General features: G+C 38.2%; 1 protein-coding gene and 1 long non-coding RNA gene across 10 annotated transcripts in view; one reads left to right on the plus strand and one right to left on the minus strand.

Moving 5' to 3' along the window:
- The first annotated feature begins 1390 nt into the window (after positions 1–1390).
- LOC134155591 (uncharacterized) lies at positions 1391–11559 on the plus strand. Its single transcript, XR_009961630.1, has 2 exons — positions 1391–2723; positions 10944–11559. It is a non-coding gene; the product is annotated as an uncharacterized LOC134155591 (long non-coding RNA).
- PEX5L (peroxisomal biogenesis factor 5 like) overlaps positions 4317–15072 on the minus strand; it is a 108654-nt gene continuing 97898 nt past the window's right edge. For all 9 annotated transcript variants that reach the window (XM_062602908.1, XM_062602912.1, XM_062602907.1 and 6 more), the window contains 7 exons: positions 12876–12992; positions 10860–11003; positions 9934–10004; positions 8594–8791; positions 7106–7271; positions 6575–6732; positions 4317–5829 (listed from right to left, as the gene is read on the minus strand). In XM_062602908.1, the coding sequence (XP_062458892.1) occupies positions 5625–5829; positions 6575–6732; positions 7106–7271; positions 8594–8791; positions 9934–10004; positions 10860–11003; positions 12876–12992 (1059 nt within the window). In that variant the 3' untranslated portion in view covers positions 4317–5624. The remainder of the gene's footprint in view (positions 5830–6574; positions 6733–7105; positions 7272–8593; positions 8792–9933; positions 10005–10859; positions 11004–12875; positions 12993–15072) is intronic.

Raw genomic sequence — 15072 nt, forward strand, 5'->3', positions numbered from 1 at the left:
ATAAAGATCAAAGCACATTAAGTCTTGACCATGCAAGCTTGCTCAATGGGCTGTCACTTGTGCAAGCATTCATAAAGTTAAGGTTTATTTTAGGAAAACTAGATTCCTTCAGTCTCTTTCACATGTCTAGTACCTTTTATTTTGTAGGCTGAGGCTCTGAACCTTTCTGTGGATTCTGCGACATGCTTGTTTTCATTTTGCCTAGGTTTGTTCAAAAGTGTCAGTGGTCTCTTCATGCATGGCATTTGTTTTCTCTCATTTCACCAGTCCAAAACCAGTAGAACTATAATGAAGGAATCTGTTTTCTAGCCTACATAAGGTTTGACTAGTAGGTAGTACTGTATTGCATACCACTTTTTTATTTTTCACAACATGCAGTGCATTTTGTCTATCACTTATCTGTGAATGCTCAGTATTTTATAAGCATTTATTACATAAATGCACTGTACAGACTGCTAGGATGACAATACTAGTGACCAGAAATGCATTTTTCAACTGTGCAGGTTATTCATGAGAAGTAACTAACACATCTCATTTTGCAGATGCAATTTGGGCAAAGGAGATGTAAAACCAATTTATGTTTCACTTCAGTTCTCACTGGCTCCAGCAGGCAGTGATGTAGGCTTCAGGCTTTGCCTCTGTGGCCACCAGTCATTTCATTGGTTATTATTTCTGTCGTGGTGGCTTTTGTGTTATGGAGGCCTGTGCTCTATGGATGTTCCTAGAATCACCTGGCTGATCTGCTGGTGTTGTAAGGGTCCTCCTTTTCACCTGGCAGACAGGTCCAAGTTCTCTAAATTGGCTCATTAGCTCTTCATGTGTAACTTCATGTCCTGAGCTTTCAGCTGAATTCAGTGGCTGCAGCAGATACTCAGATCCTCTGAAATTTTATGTGTATATACTTCAAAGAGAACAGTTAGACACTGAGCTGCCTTCAGAGCTAGTGGGCAACTTTGACAAGCCTGGCCATGGTAAGTAAGTGTGGACTGAGACAATAGTTGTTTCACTGATTCTGGGAATCTTTTTCTGTTGTTTGGAGAAGAAAATGTGAAAGTCTAAACACATGCTTCACAGTGAAAGCTGCACACATTTAGCTTTTTAATTCTTAAGAGGATACTAAAACGTGTCTGCCAAAGCTATTACTACATGTCTGTCATTATAAACACTTGAAGCAAACATGAAATGCACAACACAAAGTGATTTCTAAGGATGGGATTTAAAAAGGGCTCTGCATTTGGTCTAATCCGTTCCAAGTAACGTGAACAACTCAGTTTTGAGTATGGCAGATGCAAAGTACTTTTAAAATATCCCATAGAAGATACCAATCAATAGTTTAAAATATCCTATGAGTTGGCCTTCTGCATGCATTCTGTAAACATGTATTCAAGTATTATTATTGCATGCTTCATGTTAATATTTCAGTGTGGTTATTATGTAATTGCATGCAATATTCTCATATGAAGTTTTGTCATTGGAACCTCCCCCTCTATTTTTACAAGTGCTGTGTTTCATCACAAGAAAATACTATTTGATACAGATATGTGTATGTGTTTACCTGAAGATCAGATCAATTCTTGAAACTGACATAAACCACTATATTGCAGCAATAGACATTGTAGTTTAGAAGACAGGCAAGAAATGAGCCTATTACTTTAATTGGAAAGGCGCATTCCTAAATAATCTCTTTGATTTCAGTACCTGTTTATCATGTGCAGTGGTATCAGAGGCCAGCCCTTGTCCGGTCACTGAATATGGGCACATGAACTGATCATGCCAAGTGTGAAGGACTCCTGTGAAGACTACAGACTCACTGTTCAGCAGCTTGATGGATCAGACTTACAGGTCATAAATACTCTTAAAGCTTTGCAGAGGAGAGGGCCATTCACAAGCTGGGGTTGGGAAAACAATATGTGTGAAATATAAAATAGAAGACTCAAGAACACTTGTAATCAATTACCTGGCAGTGATAAATCACCTCTAGAGAAAGAGGGGAGTAACAGGAAAGGGAAACAGGGGTTCGAGATGATGATAAACCATTGTAACGTTAATTTGGCATCATAGCATAGATGCTGTGCAGTTATCTTGAAATGTCTCCGAGTCTCTTCTTTGCTCAAATTGCTAGTCTCTTGTGTAAACTTAGTTTGTTTTCTTATGTAGATCTGAGCAACGTTGTGTTCATATGCTACCTTTCAATTTACATGAGTGGTGACCTGACCCATGTGGTCTGTGGGACAGCGGCACTCCACTGCTCTTTGGTAGTGCCATCACAGGCAGTGGCTGTTAATTGCCTGTCTTCCTTCATTGCACACCTGAGCAAGTCAGAGATGGCAGGAGGTTTTGACTTGGTTTAGCTCACAGGCAGGACTGAGAACAAGGCCTAGATTTACCATGTCACTCTCAGGTTCAATCTGCTACTATTCAGCAGCTGCCTTGTTTATCCTGTCTCATGCTTGATTAGAAGTTTGAGTAGATGAATTTCCTCTTCAGGTTAAAATGCTGCAGCCTCCTCACATGATTTCTCTTGTTGTTTCAGCCAAATATACGTGCTTGCTGCTGAATATTTGAGAAACCCTGTGAGGAAGTCAGATCAAAGCTGCATCTAATCATGTCTTCTGCACTGACTGTGCTTGGCAGTGGAGGCTAAAGGAGGGCAATAAAGCTCAGGGTATTGAAGAAGTCTCCAGAAGTACCAAGAGCTGCTGAGCCTGAGCTGTTAGGGTGAGGTGAGCTCAGTCACTGGCCACTCGCCAACACAGACCAGGCCAGAACTGGTGTCTAGTGTAAGGGGGTGTGCCACTGTCCTCTATCTGCTTTAGTCTTTCCCTCGTGCAGTGTCTCGGTCAGTGGTACAGGGTTAATTGGAGCAAATATGCTAACCTCCAAGAGCGTGCACAATCTCTTTGGATAGGCTTTGTAGCCTGTGTCCACTACAGCAGGATTGCAGTGCTTGTGATGAACTGGGGGCCTGAGTATCCCCATGGGAGGCAGAGTTCAGCCCTTTGATTTGTCTCTAGGTTTACACAGACAACTTTTCTCACACCAGTCACGTGGGTGTGGACACGTATCAGCAGATGGATACAGTTTTGAGCAGTGCATTCCAGGATATATCAAAAATTGCCTACTTGGTCTGTTCCTTTTTGGGGACATTAGGATTTGCATTAGGTTTTCCTAACAGAATTGCTGTGTTACGTACATCATAGAGAAGACGTTTAGTGAACTGATAATCAGTATCAAATGCCCTTTGTCATTCTGACTGAGAAGTCAAGCAGTTAAGTTTTGTTTTATTTGAAAGGTATAAAAATAAAGCTCTTGAGCAGCCAGTTCCTTTGGATAAGTACTGATTATCCTACACCACAGCACAAAGGATGTTCTGGAAGAATTTGTGTGATGGCAGGGCATCAAGCAAAATGTAAGCATATTGCTTTTGCCTTACTGCCTCTTCCCAAAGATGCCTCCCTTCTTTCTTATCACTTTCCAGATTCAGTTGCATTACACCTTCTGCTCTGCCTTATCACACATCACTATCAAAGCAAAGGCGCAAACTGTTATCAGAAGATATGCATACAGCAGCCCATTTAGCTAAAACAACACCCCCAGTCAGTCCTTGATAACAAATCCGTAGAGAAAGTTGCAGGAATCAGTTATGAAACTCTTGATAGGTAAATAGGAATACATGTGTAAAGAACGAATTAATAAAGCACTACTAAAAAATTCCAGTAGCAGTTTCAGCATCTGTATTCTGTGGGAGAGAGTGTGAGGTAAGCCTTTTATTTTTTAATGAAAATTGATTATTTTTATTTAACAAGCTATAGTTGGTGATTAGATGCAGTGATTACACTGTCTTACCTGGAATTTTCCTTTAAGTGGTTGCTCAAAATAACAGACAGCTGCAAGAAACATTAGGTTTGTACTGTTGAAACTGTCCTGATTCCCACAGAGCTTCTTTCTCTGTGATCTTTTTTCTTCTAATGTTGTTTGTAGGAAATGTGCTATTTGTCCCACTTTAACACATTTCAGTACCTACTCTGCACATTGAATTTCTGACCACAGAGCAACATAGTAGCCATTTGATTAGGCTTTTTATCTTTCACTGTATAGGAAAAAAACTGAAAATTATTACCTTAAAAATTTCTATTCCTGTCTTTGATTGACACATTCACCTTGAGCTAAATGTGTTTGATTGTAGCTGAATTAATCCCTTCATCATGTAATGCCCCAATACTGTTCCCTATTCATCCAGTCGGGGAAAATTAAGATGATGTGTGTGTATATATATATATATATATGTATATATATATATGTACACACACACATTTTTAGGCAGCTACGAATACTGATGTTATCGAAGGATTTAGTCTGCTATCATGGAGACCACTGAGTCCTTTGCTACTACTTGCTATAATAGCAGGATCAAATCTTAGTCTCAGTCCTACAAGCATACAGACCAACTTTTTCAGGGAAAATTTTCCCTTGAGCATGGTCTGCAGTCCTATGAAGATTCTTCTTTATTTACAATAAAGATCTGTGGCTTAATATGTTCTGAAATGTCATCGTTCACCTACAACATGTATGTGCATGCACATGCATGTATGTGTGCAGTACCTGATGATAATAGAATGATCTTTCTAATGGATATTGCAGTTTATACTGTATTTGCATTTTTTAAACAGAAGAATATTGAAAACCTTCTCATCACATTTCAGGAAATTATATTTGGTCCTCTATGCCAACAAGGCTATCCTGTACATTCTGTTGTTAGTAACTAAAAGCGTAGCACTATCTTACAAAAAGAAAAATTAAAGTGCATAAGTACATAGTTGCAGATCCTGCTATGAACCCCTTTGAAGCAGACGTGCTCTGTGCAAGATCAGGGATAGCTGGTTTGAATAGCAACAATTCTAGTGCAAATTACTGCTTCTGCTGGCAGCACTTGGCCTTCCCATATGTACATGGCCTAATCCCATACACTTCCATGTATGATGTTTCTCTTAATGTTGCACATGGTTTGCAACTCTATGAGCCTGCAGGATTGGGCCCAAATTAATCGAAGTTACATTTGGAAGCAAAAATTTTCTTGATTGCCAGCTAATAAATATATTCAACCAAAATACATCAATTTTACATGCATCTGTTCTCAGAGCTATGTTAAAAATGGACCTTGAGAGGACTTTTCAACAAAGAAGCCAAAGGATAGGGAATCCACGTTGTAGGGCAAAGTGATGTCAGCATAGTGCGATGAGCTAGTAAGCAGGTTCCTTGGATGCATTGCTTCCATTCTGCTGTGCAACAATGATTATCTAGCTTTGTTTTTAATATATTTTTCTTTGTATAGCTGTGTATATATTGAGAGAGAGATCTTGCATGGGATGAAGTTCCTTTAGAAATGGCTACTTCATATAATTCAGGGCTTTGTCAGATTAGCCACAGCTCATTTCAATCCTTTGAGTTTGAATTTATGTACAATATTTTGTGCTTTTGAACTTTTCCTTTTTAAGTAATGTCCAAGGGAACTTCCTTATTGATCCACAGCCATGATTTTTTGAAAAATGTGGTCTTGTTGAGATGAGATATAAAAGAGTTCTCTGTTTCCTAATACAATATAATCGATTTGTGGATACTTTTTATTATGGCTCTAGATTAAAAGCTCTTAACAGAATATCTAGATCACCCACATTGGCAGCTTGAAATAGTTCTGGTTGGTCCATCATAGATAGAGCAATTCGAAGTGCTGCCCAAATATTGCCTGATAGAGCAGGATGGGGAACCTGTTGTTGATTTCTGCTCTTTCTTTGTAAACAGAGAGCAGTGAGAAAATTGCTGACAGCCTCTCTGTAGGGAAGAAGACAAAAGAAAGAAGCAATGTAATTTGTTTAACAGCTAGAGTAAAACCTTAGAAAGTTCCATGCTGGACTTCAAGTACATTATTTTACAATGTAGTTCATCAGCCTCTTTGTGTTACTCTTTCTTGGAGTTTCTTTAAACAAATGGATGTGGTGGCTAGTAATACAGAGCCCACTCTATTCATACATCTAGGGATATTGTCTTCACTGCTGTGTAGCTCCCCTTCATCATGTCATCCAGTTTATGCTGACAGTTGGATTAAGCACCCTGGAATCATGCTTGATTCCTGAAGACTGTACTGAAAGTGTTTTTGACGGGATTAACTACCTGAAGCAGTTTAACTGAAGTTTTCTTTGGACAGGCTCTTACATTTTCTTTTAGAAAAGCTTTTAAGCACAGGACTACATTTAAGTGTGGGAACAATCCCATTGTTTATAAAAGGAGTACTTGGATTTAGAGCTAAACAAAATATTTAAGCAGCTTGCTGAATAAGGGATTTATTTTCTTTTAATAGAATCTAGTAGTTCTGTTAAGTAGAGTTTGTGGCTATAAGAAAAGTATTATTGATTTGTTAGTACTTTTTAAAAAATAATTACTAATTTTTGCAACAGCTGAGATTACAGAGCTATAATCTGATATTTCTTTTTTAATTAGATAGCTCCAGCTAGAAAATGAATTTTCACATTGTAGTTAAGATGCCTCACTTTTCTGTTTGCACGTTTTTGTAACTTACCTGTATGCCCCTAGGTTGATGCAGCTTATCCCTAAATTGTATCTGGACCTAATGAAGCCAGGTTGAATTTCTAAAGCACGTGTGTAGGCTTCGACAGCTTCTTCACTTCGATCCCCATTTGCCAAGGTTGCTCCAAGACGGTTCCATAATGTATAGTCCTGATGAGAAAATGAGTTTTCTATTGTAGGTGTCAAAAAGGCACATAATAGCTCTTTTTTGCTTCTAAGGTGAGGAGGACTGCAGAAAATAACAGTATCATGTTTCCTCGTAATTGACACAGAATGTGAGGTTCTGACTCCTCATTATAGGCAACTTTATATAACTAGTACAATCAATCAGAACACAGCTAGAAATTGGACATATATAAATCTGCTTCTAAATGGGACTATCTTGTAATTAACATTTCTATTTCAGATATTAAAATTTTAATGGCTGAAGTGATATCTCATTAATATTACCTGGATCAAGAGTGGAGAAAGAAAATGGCCTGTAAAAGCTGAATTCTTACAAATGTAAAAGCATAAAATGTACCTCTGGTCGAACAGTTAAAGCAGCACTAAATGCATCTATTGCTCTGTTAAATTCTCCATTCAGGTGGAAAAGAACTCCAAGTCCTGTCTGCAAGTCAGGGTCTATCATATCGCCATTCTGGTGAGCAGCCTCCAGATACAAATCCTTTACTTCTTCAAGTAATGAGCTAGATAAGGGTGAAAAATAACAGTATTCAATTTTGCAATTCTTTACAAATATTGCAGTGTTGATTGCATAGCCAAATAAATTTATAAATAAATTTATAAATCCTTATAGTGGGATTTATCAGAAGAGATATAACTTGAAAATAAGCTTCAGCACAGCACAGATTAACTTCCAGGTGCAGGAATAAAAAAGTTCACCTATATAATGAAGTCGTAGTGCAGCTGTGAACCCAAGTGAGATAACATGAAGGCTTATTAAAGTGTTAAAATTAGACGAGTTTCTCAGATGTAATAGAGTTCTTTACTGGCAAAAATAGTAGTCATTATAAAGAGGAATAGATCAAGTGACCAGACAAGACCCCAGAAGAAAGATGCCAAAATTTAAGTAAGTCCTCTGTACCCACTGTGGGATTCACAAAACCTTTGCATTGACACCACCAGATGTCAGTGGGATTAAGCCAAAGTAGAATAGCACACATCAATTAAGCAGAACTTTATGTTTTATTTTTGCTTATACTAAATTATCTTGCCAGCCCAGGGCTTGTTAGGATAAGGGCCTGTCTTCAAAATGACAAGCAGTGAGATAGCCCTGGTGATTTAGTTCTATAAATTATGTTTATGCCTGTAATGACTGTATCATGCATCTCGCAATGCAGCAGTACTTATTTATCAATCTCATGAAATCATGATGAAGGGCTGCCAACTCATGATTTTGTTTGTTATTTAAAATGGCTGCCAGCTCCCATTACAGTGTGCTAGGCTGAAGTCAAATAAAATGACTACACTATCTCTTTGGTTAGATCCAGAATAGCTTTTAAACAGGCAGATGCTACCTCTCAGTGTTTTCAGTGAAATGAAGTCACATCCCACTGAAAAATGGCTGTCATTCCTGGATTCTAGTGGCATGATAGGGGTATAGGAAATATGTTTAACAGTAGGGAGAACACACACACGTAGAGCAGGTTACAGGCCTGGTATGGATTTGGAAACAGCTGAAGAATGAAGATGCAGGATTTGGGAATACAGAGGTAGCAGACAAGGTCAGGAGAAAGTGATGTGAACTGAGTTTTTAGCTTCTTTATTAATGTTTTGGTGGTTGTTTTTGTTGCTTGTTTGTTTGTTTAACTTCCACCAATGGTGTAAGATACATCCTTCAGTTGCTAAACCGATTCTCTTATCTTGGTTCCCTACTTCTGCCAGTAGAGATACTGAGTCTTCCATCGTAGGGAACAGGCTGAATGTCTGCAGAGTAAGGGGAAACGGCATCCACCATCATTTCTAGTAATGTTAAAATTTCCACCACTGAGATTTACACTGCGTTTACCTTTCGTCTGATGCCTTAGACATTCTCCTGGTAAGTGCTGGGGACCCTTTTTTGCTTTTAGCTATATGCTTGTATTTTGGATTTTGCTTTATCCAGTTTCTTAGAGCTTGATAGGCTTCTTGTTGATGGCCAGTGTTAGTATAACTTACAGCCAGGGCCATCAGAGCTTTTAGGTTGTTCGGCTGTAGTTCCAAGCACCTAAAAGGCAGAAAATAAAAATACATTGAGGTATTTCTTTTAGCCAAACACAATTCTTGATTTCTTTCAAAATAATCTGTGTCAAAAAAAAAAAAAGAAAAAAAAATCAGACAAGTATATGTATATATTTAAAGAATGGACTTTGTCTTATTTTTCTGTGGTAAGTGCATTATGTGTAGGTATATACACACATGTATGCATGCACATTGCTGTGCGTATACACTTAAGTATATCAAAGTATGCATACGAGTTTTGTTTCCATCCTTCTGGTTATGAGTAAATGTAGGTAGATTAATTTTTATAATACCTGTCTAGTAAATAGAGAAGCTTTATGTAAATTCAATTAAAATAGTTTGCAGCTATATAAAAAAAGTATTTTGAAGACAAAATTTCTTCCATCCGTATGAATCTTTTCAGTCATGCTGAATTCCCAGTTTTTCTGGTCTTTCTATGGTTATATACCATCTATTTTGTGAACACTGCTCTTGCTTCTTTCAGAATGGTGGGGATGAGCAAGCCTGGAATCAGGCAACCCCTTGGATTTTTACCCAGGCAAGCTAATAAGTTACATATTAATAAGTTAGAGTATCCTTAGGTGAAATGGCTTGATGGTTAGTGTTGCTAATACAATTGAATATGCAGAGGGAACCCACTATGGAAGGACAATAATAATGCTGATATTTTGGAAATGACATTTTACATACAAGCATACGGTGATCTTTGCATCTCTATCAGCCTAAAAATGTTGTCGGTTTAGTATTCGGCAGCTGAAGTGAGCTCGTTCCAATTAAAAAGCCTTCTTCATTAAAGGACAGACTACACAAAACATTCCAAGTGGCTAGAATATAAAAAGGGTACTTCATTTGCATTAGGCCTAATTCATGTTTATCATGTCATGTAACTTTTCTTTTTGTGCAACTACTTAAATTACTAAATTAAATATTGCACTTATTTAATAAACAAGCAATATTAATCACTAGTCATCCATCTGAAGTCACTGGGAATATTTGTATATCTATGTCAGTGCTTTACTTGGTTAAATAAATACTTCATATTACAAGATAGGTATCATGTTAAATATATGTAGGTCTGCGTTACCTAATACTCATCAGACCCCTTATTTAGCAATTATCTTCATCTACCTTTGGAGGGCGACAATGGCTGCCGGCTCATTTTCATTCTCTGCTTGTGTTATACCCAGGAACTGCCACGCCTGCAAAAATAGTCATCATAGTGATATTTTGTTATATATACCCAACTGCAAGCAGAGTTACAACTAATATCATTGTTAAGCAGCAGGGTGAATAAAAATAGCAGATCTGTCCAGCACTAGCTATGGATGTTTCCACAGTGTGCATACCAACATAAATCAGTGCAGTTTTGAATATCTTTGGGACTGATAATATTTGTAATGAATGAGTGCAAAGGTATTCTGTCAGTGATCACGTGATGATTTCTTAAATTTGAATTACTGTACTTTTTACATATTGCTAGAATTTTATGGGAAACGGGGAAGAACAATTATGAAGTTGTATGCATTTAAGGGATTCAAGAATGTCTGGGGATTCTCTCTGCTTTTCAAAATACTGCTGGTTAATTCAATGACGTAATAGATTCAAAGAGACCTAGATACACTGTAAATATTTTTCATGTTTCACAGAAAACAGACTTTACATATATATATTTTTTGAAAACATCAATATTTCAGAAATTAATATAACTTTTAAAGATTTCTCAACATTCTTGCTAAATCAAAAATGTTCATCTTTCAGTAGCAGTGTTTAAGAGAGAGTTTGAAAACATCAGGAAAAGAAGGAAAGGTTTGAAATATTGTATCTTTTGAATGCTTTTAGATGACAACTTGGAAATGATATCATTTCAAAAATAGATTCTCATCTTTTGAAGAGCTCACCTTTCAAGGCATATACTATTTCAAAACCACTGTTAGCATTCAGCCTGTTTCAGTCAGTCATGACCCGCAAAGGTTTGGGCCCTGAAATCTCTCCAACATTGCACGCTAAAGGGGGTCCCCTTTTCCTTTATCAATGAAAGGCACATGGGTGAATACCTCTGCATCATTGGGTTCTTGTAGAATAGCAGCTTCCAGGTATAAGATTGTAACTGGCAGGTCACCTTCTTTCATTTTTTTCAGTCCTTCCTCAAAAGCACCAGGCCAGTCTTTAAAGGGATTCTCAGTATGGAAAAAATAACCCTGGAGAAGAGAGAGAATGGACCCATGATGAAGCACAGTAGCAAGGAATGGCATCTCTGTAAAATTAAATGACTCACAATTTCCCAACTGAATGTAAATATGCTTTGTTCTATGAAAATAGTACGACTCCCCCTCCCTGAAATGTCACTGAAAAAAACTGTAAAAGCCTAGCATCACTGGACATTTATGTTTCTGCTCTCTTTATTTTTACTTTAGCTCTGTAGTAATACTTACTGGTACTCATGTTGGGCTCTCCTGCGCCATCAAAGATAATGGCAACAACTCACACTGTCTGCAATAACAGCAGAACTGAACCTAGCATGAGCCTGATCCAGTTTGGTGGTGAAAAGCGTGAACCAAGCAGTGGACTCCCTGCAGTGCTTGTAACCTGATTCTGTTCAGTTAATAGTCTGAAATCTCCAATTAACCTTCAAGGTACGGAAGAGTGTTGCAAATACCTGAGTTTATTTTAGTATTTTAAATTTTGCCTTGCTGCTGCAGTGTAAGTGGTGTGTGCTAATATCAGCTACACAGTAAAAATCAAATTACTGATCAAGTTACCCACCCTGTTCAATATCTTTGTCACTGACATGGACAGTGGGATTGAGTGTGCCTTCAGCAAGTTAGCCAATGACACCAAGCTGTATGGCTCGGTTGATACGCTGGAGGGAAGGGATGTGATCCAGAGGGACCTGGACATGCTTGAGAGGTGGGTCAGTGCCAACCTCATAAAGTTCAACCAAGCCAAGTGCAAGGTCCTACACCTGGGTTGGAGCAATCCCAGGCACAGCTACAGGTTGGGCAGAGAAGAGATTCAGAGCAGCCCTGCGGAGAAGGACTTGGGGGTGTTGGTTGATGAGAAGATGAACATGAGCAGGCAGTGTGTGCTTGCAGCCCAGAAAGCCAACCGTATCCTGGGCTGCATCAAAAGGAGCGTGACCAGGAGGTCAAAGGAGATTATCCTGCCCCTCTACTCTGCTCTTGTGAGACCTCACCTGGAGTATTGTGTGCAGTTCTGGTGTCCTCAACATAAAAAGGACATGGAGCTGTTGGAACAAGTCCAGAGAAGGGCCATGAGGATGATCAAGGAGCACCTCGTATATGAAGATAGGCTGAGAAAGTTGGGGCTGTTCAGCCTGGAGAAGAGAAGGCTGTGTGGAGACCTCATAGCAGCCGTCCAGTATCTGAAGGGGGCCTATAGGGATGTTGGGGATGAACTCTTCATTAGGGACTGTAGTGATAGGACAAGGGGTAACGGGTTAAAACTTAAACAGGGGAAGTTTAAATTGGATATAAGGAGGAAATTCTTTACTATAAGGGTGGTGAGGCACTGGAATAAGTTGCCCAGAGAAGTTGTGAATGCTCCATCCCTGGTGGTGTTCAAGGCCAGGTTGGACAGAGCCTTGAGTGGCATGGTTTAGTGTGAAGTGTCCCTGTTCATGGTGGGAGGGCTGGAACTAGATGATCTTAAGGTCCTTTCCCACCCAAACCATTCTATGATTCTAAATTAAAACATGTGATGGAGGGAATGGAGAGACAGAATTTCATCATTTCTATACTCAACAGTGTTTGAATGTGCCAACTGAGATTTTTTTATTTGGTGCTTTTCCTTAAGTGCCCATCTTCAAAAGTGCCCATAATCTAGCAGTTTGCTTTGTGAACCTTCTAGCTGAATTGTGGCAGCATGCAAGTCTAAATGTGTTCTCACTATGATAAGGTTTTTTAATCTACCCCACTCCCAGACAGTCAAGGAGAATGATCTCTTCTGGGCAAAATTAGCTTCTGTGTCCAAAGAGTTTTCTTGGGTTGCCTTGAATAGCTGAGACTCATCTCAAAGTTTCACAGGAAGGATATTAAAAACCTTTGTGTTACCTTCTCAATGGTTGAGATGGTGACTTGTCCTGGTGCTTCCTGGTTCTCTGAAATCCAGTTTCTGCGAGCCATTTCTTCCCATTCTGCTTGCATTTTATCCCAAAACTCTGTGTCTGACTAGAAGAAAAAGAGGGAAGAAATGAACAACAAAACTTTAAAATGAAATGGTAAGCTTTCAATATCTTTCTACCAGTGGTCAGAGTCTGGCAATTCTGCTGAGCAATATTAATTCCATTACTAATCATACTGACTGAAGCTTGTATTTGGAATTACATAATTAATTTTCCTCTTTTGCATTGGAATGCATTTCATCAAGAGAAACTCTTTATTTCAGAGACAGTGTATGCGCTGTTTGAAGCAGGATTTGCAGCAGTTTACACTGCACCTTACTGATGCTAACAGCAAGTTATTACATAAAATGTAAAGGAAATGAATGCTACTTGTCCCTGGCCAAAAAAAAACCAAACTAAAAAACTAATAATTTATTTAAGTTAAAGAATAATAATAGATAAAACCATTTAAAAGAGAACAAGCATCCCATTTTGGTACATTAAGCACCATCTTCAATTATGTAAAAGGGTAATATTAAAGCTGAGACAGGGTGTTTGCACAAAAGAATTAATGCAAATAGGACTTTCTGACATGGAGAAATCTTAATACTACCTCATATACTGTGCTGGTGAGAGGAGTCTATAAGACGACCTAAAGTTTACAGTAAAATTAACATTCCCCTCAAAGATGAGGGAAAATGCATATACAAGAGAAATAGAAATAATGGAATGAGATTTAGGAATGAGGGAACTACAACGGCTCCTAGAAAATGATGCCAAGAAACAGAACTAGGATTAAAAAAAAAAAAATGGGGAGAATCCAAGTTAAGGTGCTGTCTTTTTAGCCTCCACACATGAGTCAGAATCCCTGAAAAGCAGCTCCATAGCAGAATGCATGTTCAGCACTATGAACCTTTGCAATGTTCTCCAGTTCCTAGAAGGTCATGGCCAGAACTTCAGTGAACTGACACTATGCAGGGCACAGTTTCTCAATTTATTTATGTCAGAGACAACAGTACAAATAATTCTATTGAGGTTCAGACAGAACTATTTGAGAGTGAGCTGCTAATCAAAATGAATTGAAGGTAGTATAAATTGGTTCAGATAATTTTGTCTGCATCTTCATTACAAAACTGACCACTTTGCTACTGCTCCATAGCCAGTCAAGATTCGCAAAAACCAAAGCTTAGTCTGTGATTGCATTGCTTGTTACAACTCTCCTTAGGTACTTGGGAAAAGGAAAGTACACACTCTTACTGCCAAAATGTCATTATGTGCCTCCTGATGTCCAGCACTTTGCTCCAGGAGACTTAGAAATGTCTGAATTAGGCAGTTACTGGATCTGTGAAGGTACCTGCTATGTTCTTCTGTGGATTAGGAAAAAAATGTGAATCATTCACTCCCGCAGAGGAGATTTCACTCTTTGTCACTGGAGTGAACAGAACTTGACAAATCTGTTAAATGACAATTTCCAAGGTTTCAAAATTTGCTTTTATTCCAAATTTGAAGGAAATGGTGTCTTATAAATAGTTGAGAAATTGTGAGGAAAAGTTCATTTAGGGTTTGAAAAGGACAGGATAATGAATCAGATCACTCCTTCTTTTACTCATATCAGCCATGACCAGAAGCACTTGAATCCATTAAACTACCTTGTTCAACAGATGTCTCTATCAACTGTTTTGCATTCAGTGCAAATCTGCACTGCCCTGAATAAAAAATTACTTGACCGTGGTTTTGCTGGCAGTAATTTTGAGATTCAGGAGGAGGTAAAGGACTGGAAATTTCCCTTTCCTACAGATTAATATTAGTAACACTATTGAAAAATAATTAGTAATGCCTTCTTAGTCTTACAGGATTAGTGATATTTCTATGAGTATATATAATGTTTATATTAGACATTTTGCTTGTATTTTTCCCCACAATAATCCCTTATGAATCAGTGGTTTGTTTCACATAGGTACAGGATGGACCTAAATCCCCCTGCTTGCATTTTTAAGAAATTCAAAAGTACCAGTTTTGGGTAAAACACAGCTAATTATTAGCAAGATTAGATTAAAACATATCTGATACAGCACCAGCATTTGGAAAACACATTTCTGCATATTGTAAGCAAGCATGTAAGTGGTTTCAAGTCTTAAATTCAAATT

Source organism: Pezoporus occidentalis, unplaced genomic scaffold (assembly GCF_034315485.1).
Source record: "Pezoporus occidentalis ecotype Australia unplaced genomic scaffold, CSIRO_AGI_Poc_V1 ctg8, whole genome shotgun sequence".
In the NCBI taxonomy this organism is placed as follows: Eukaryota; Metazoa; Chordata; class Aves; order Psittaciformes; family Psittacidae; genus Pezoporus; species Pezoporus occidentalis.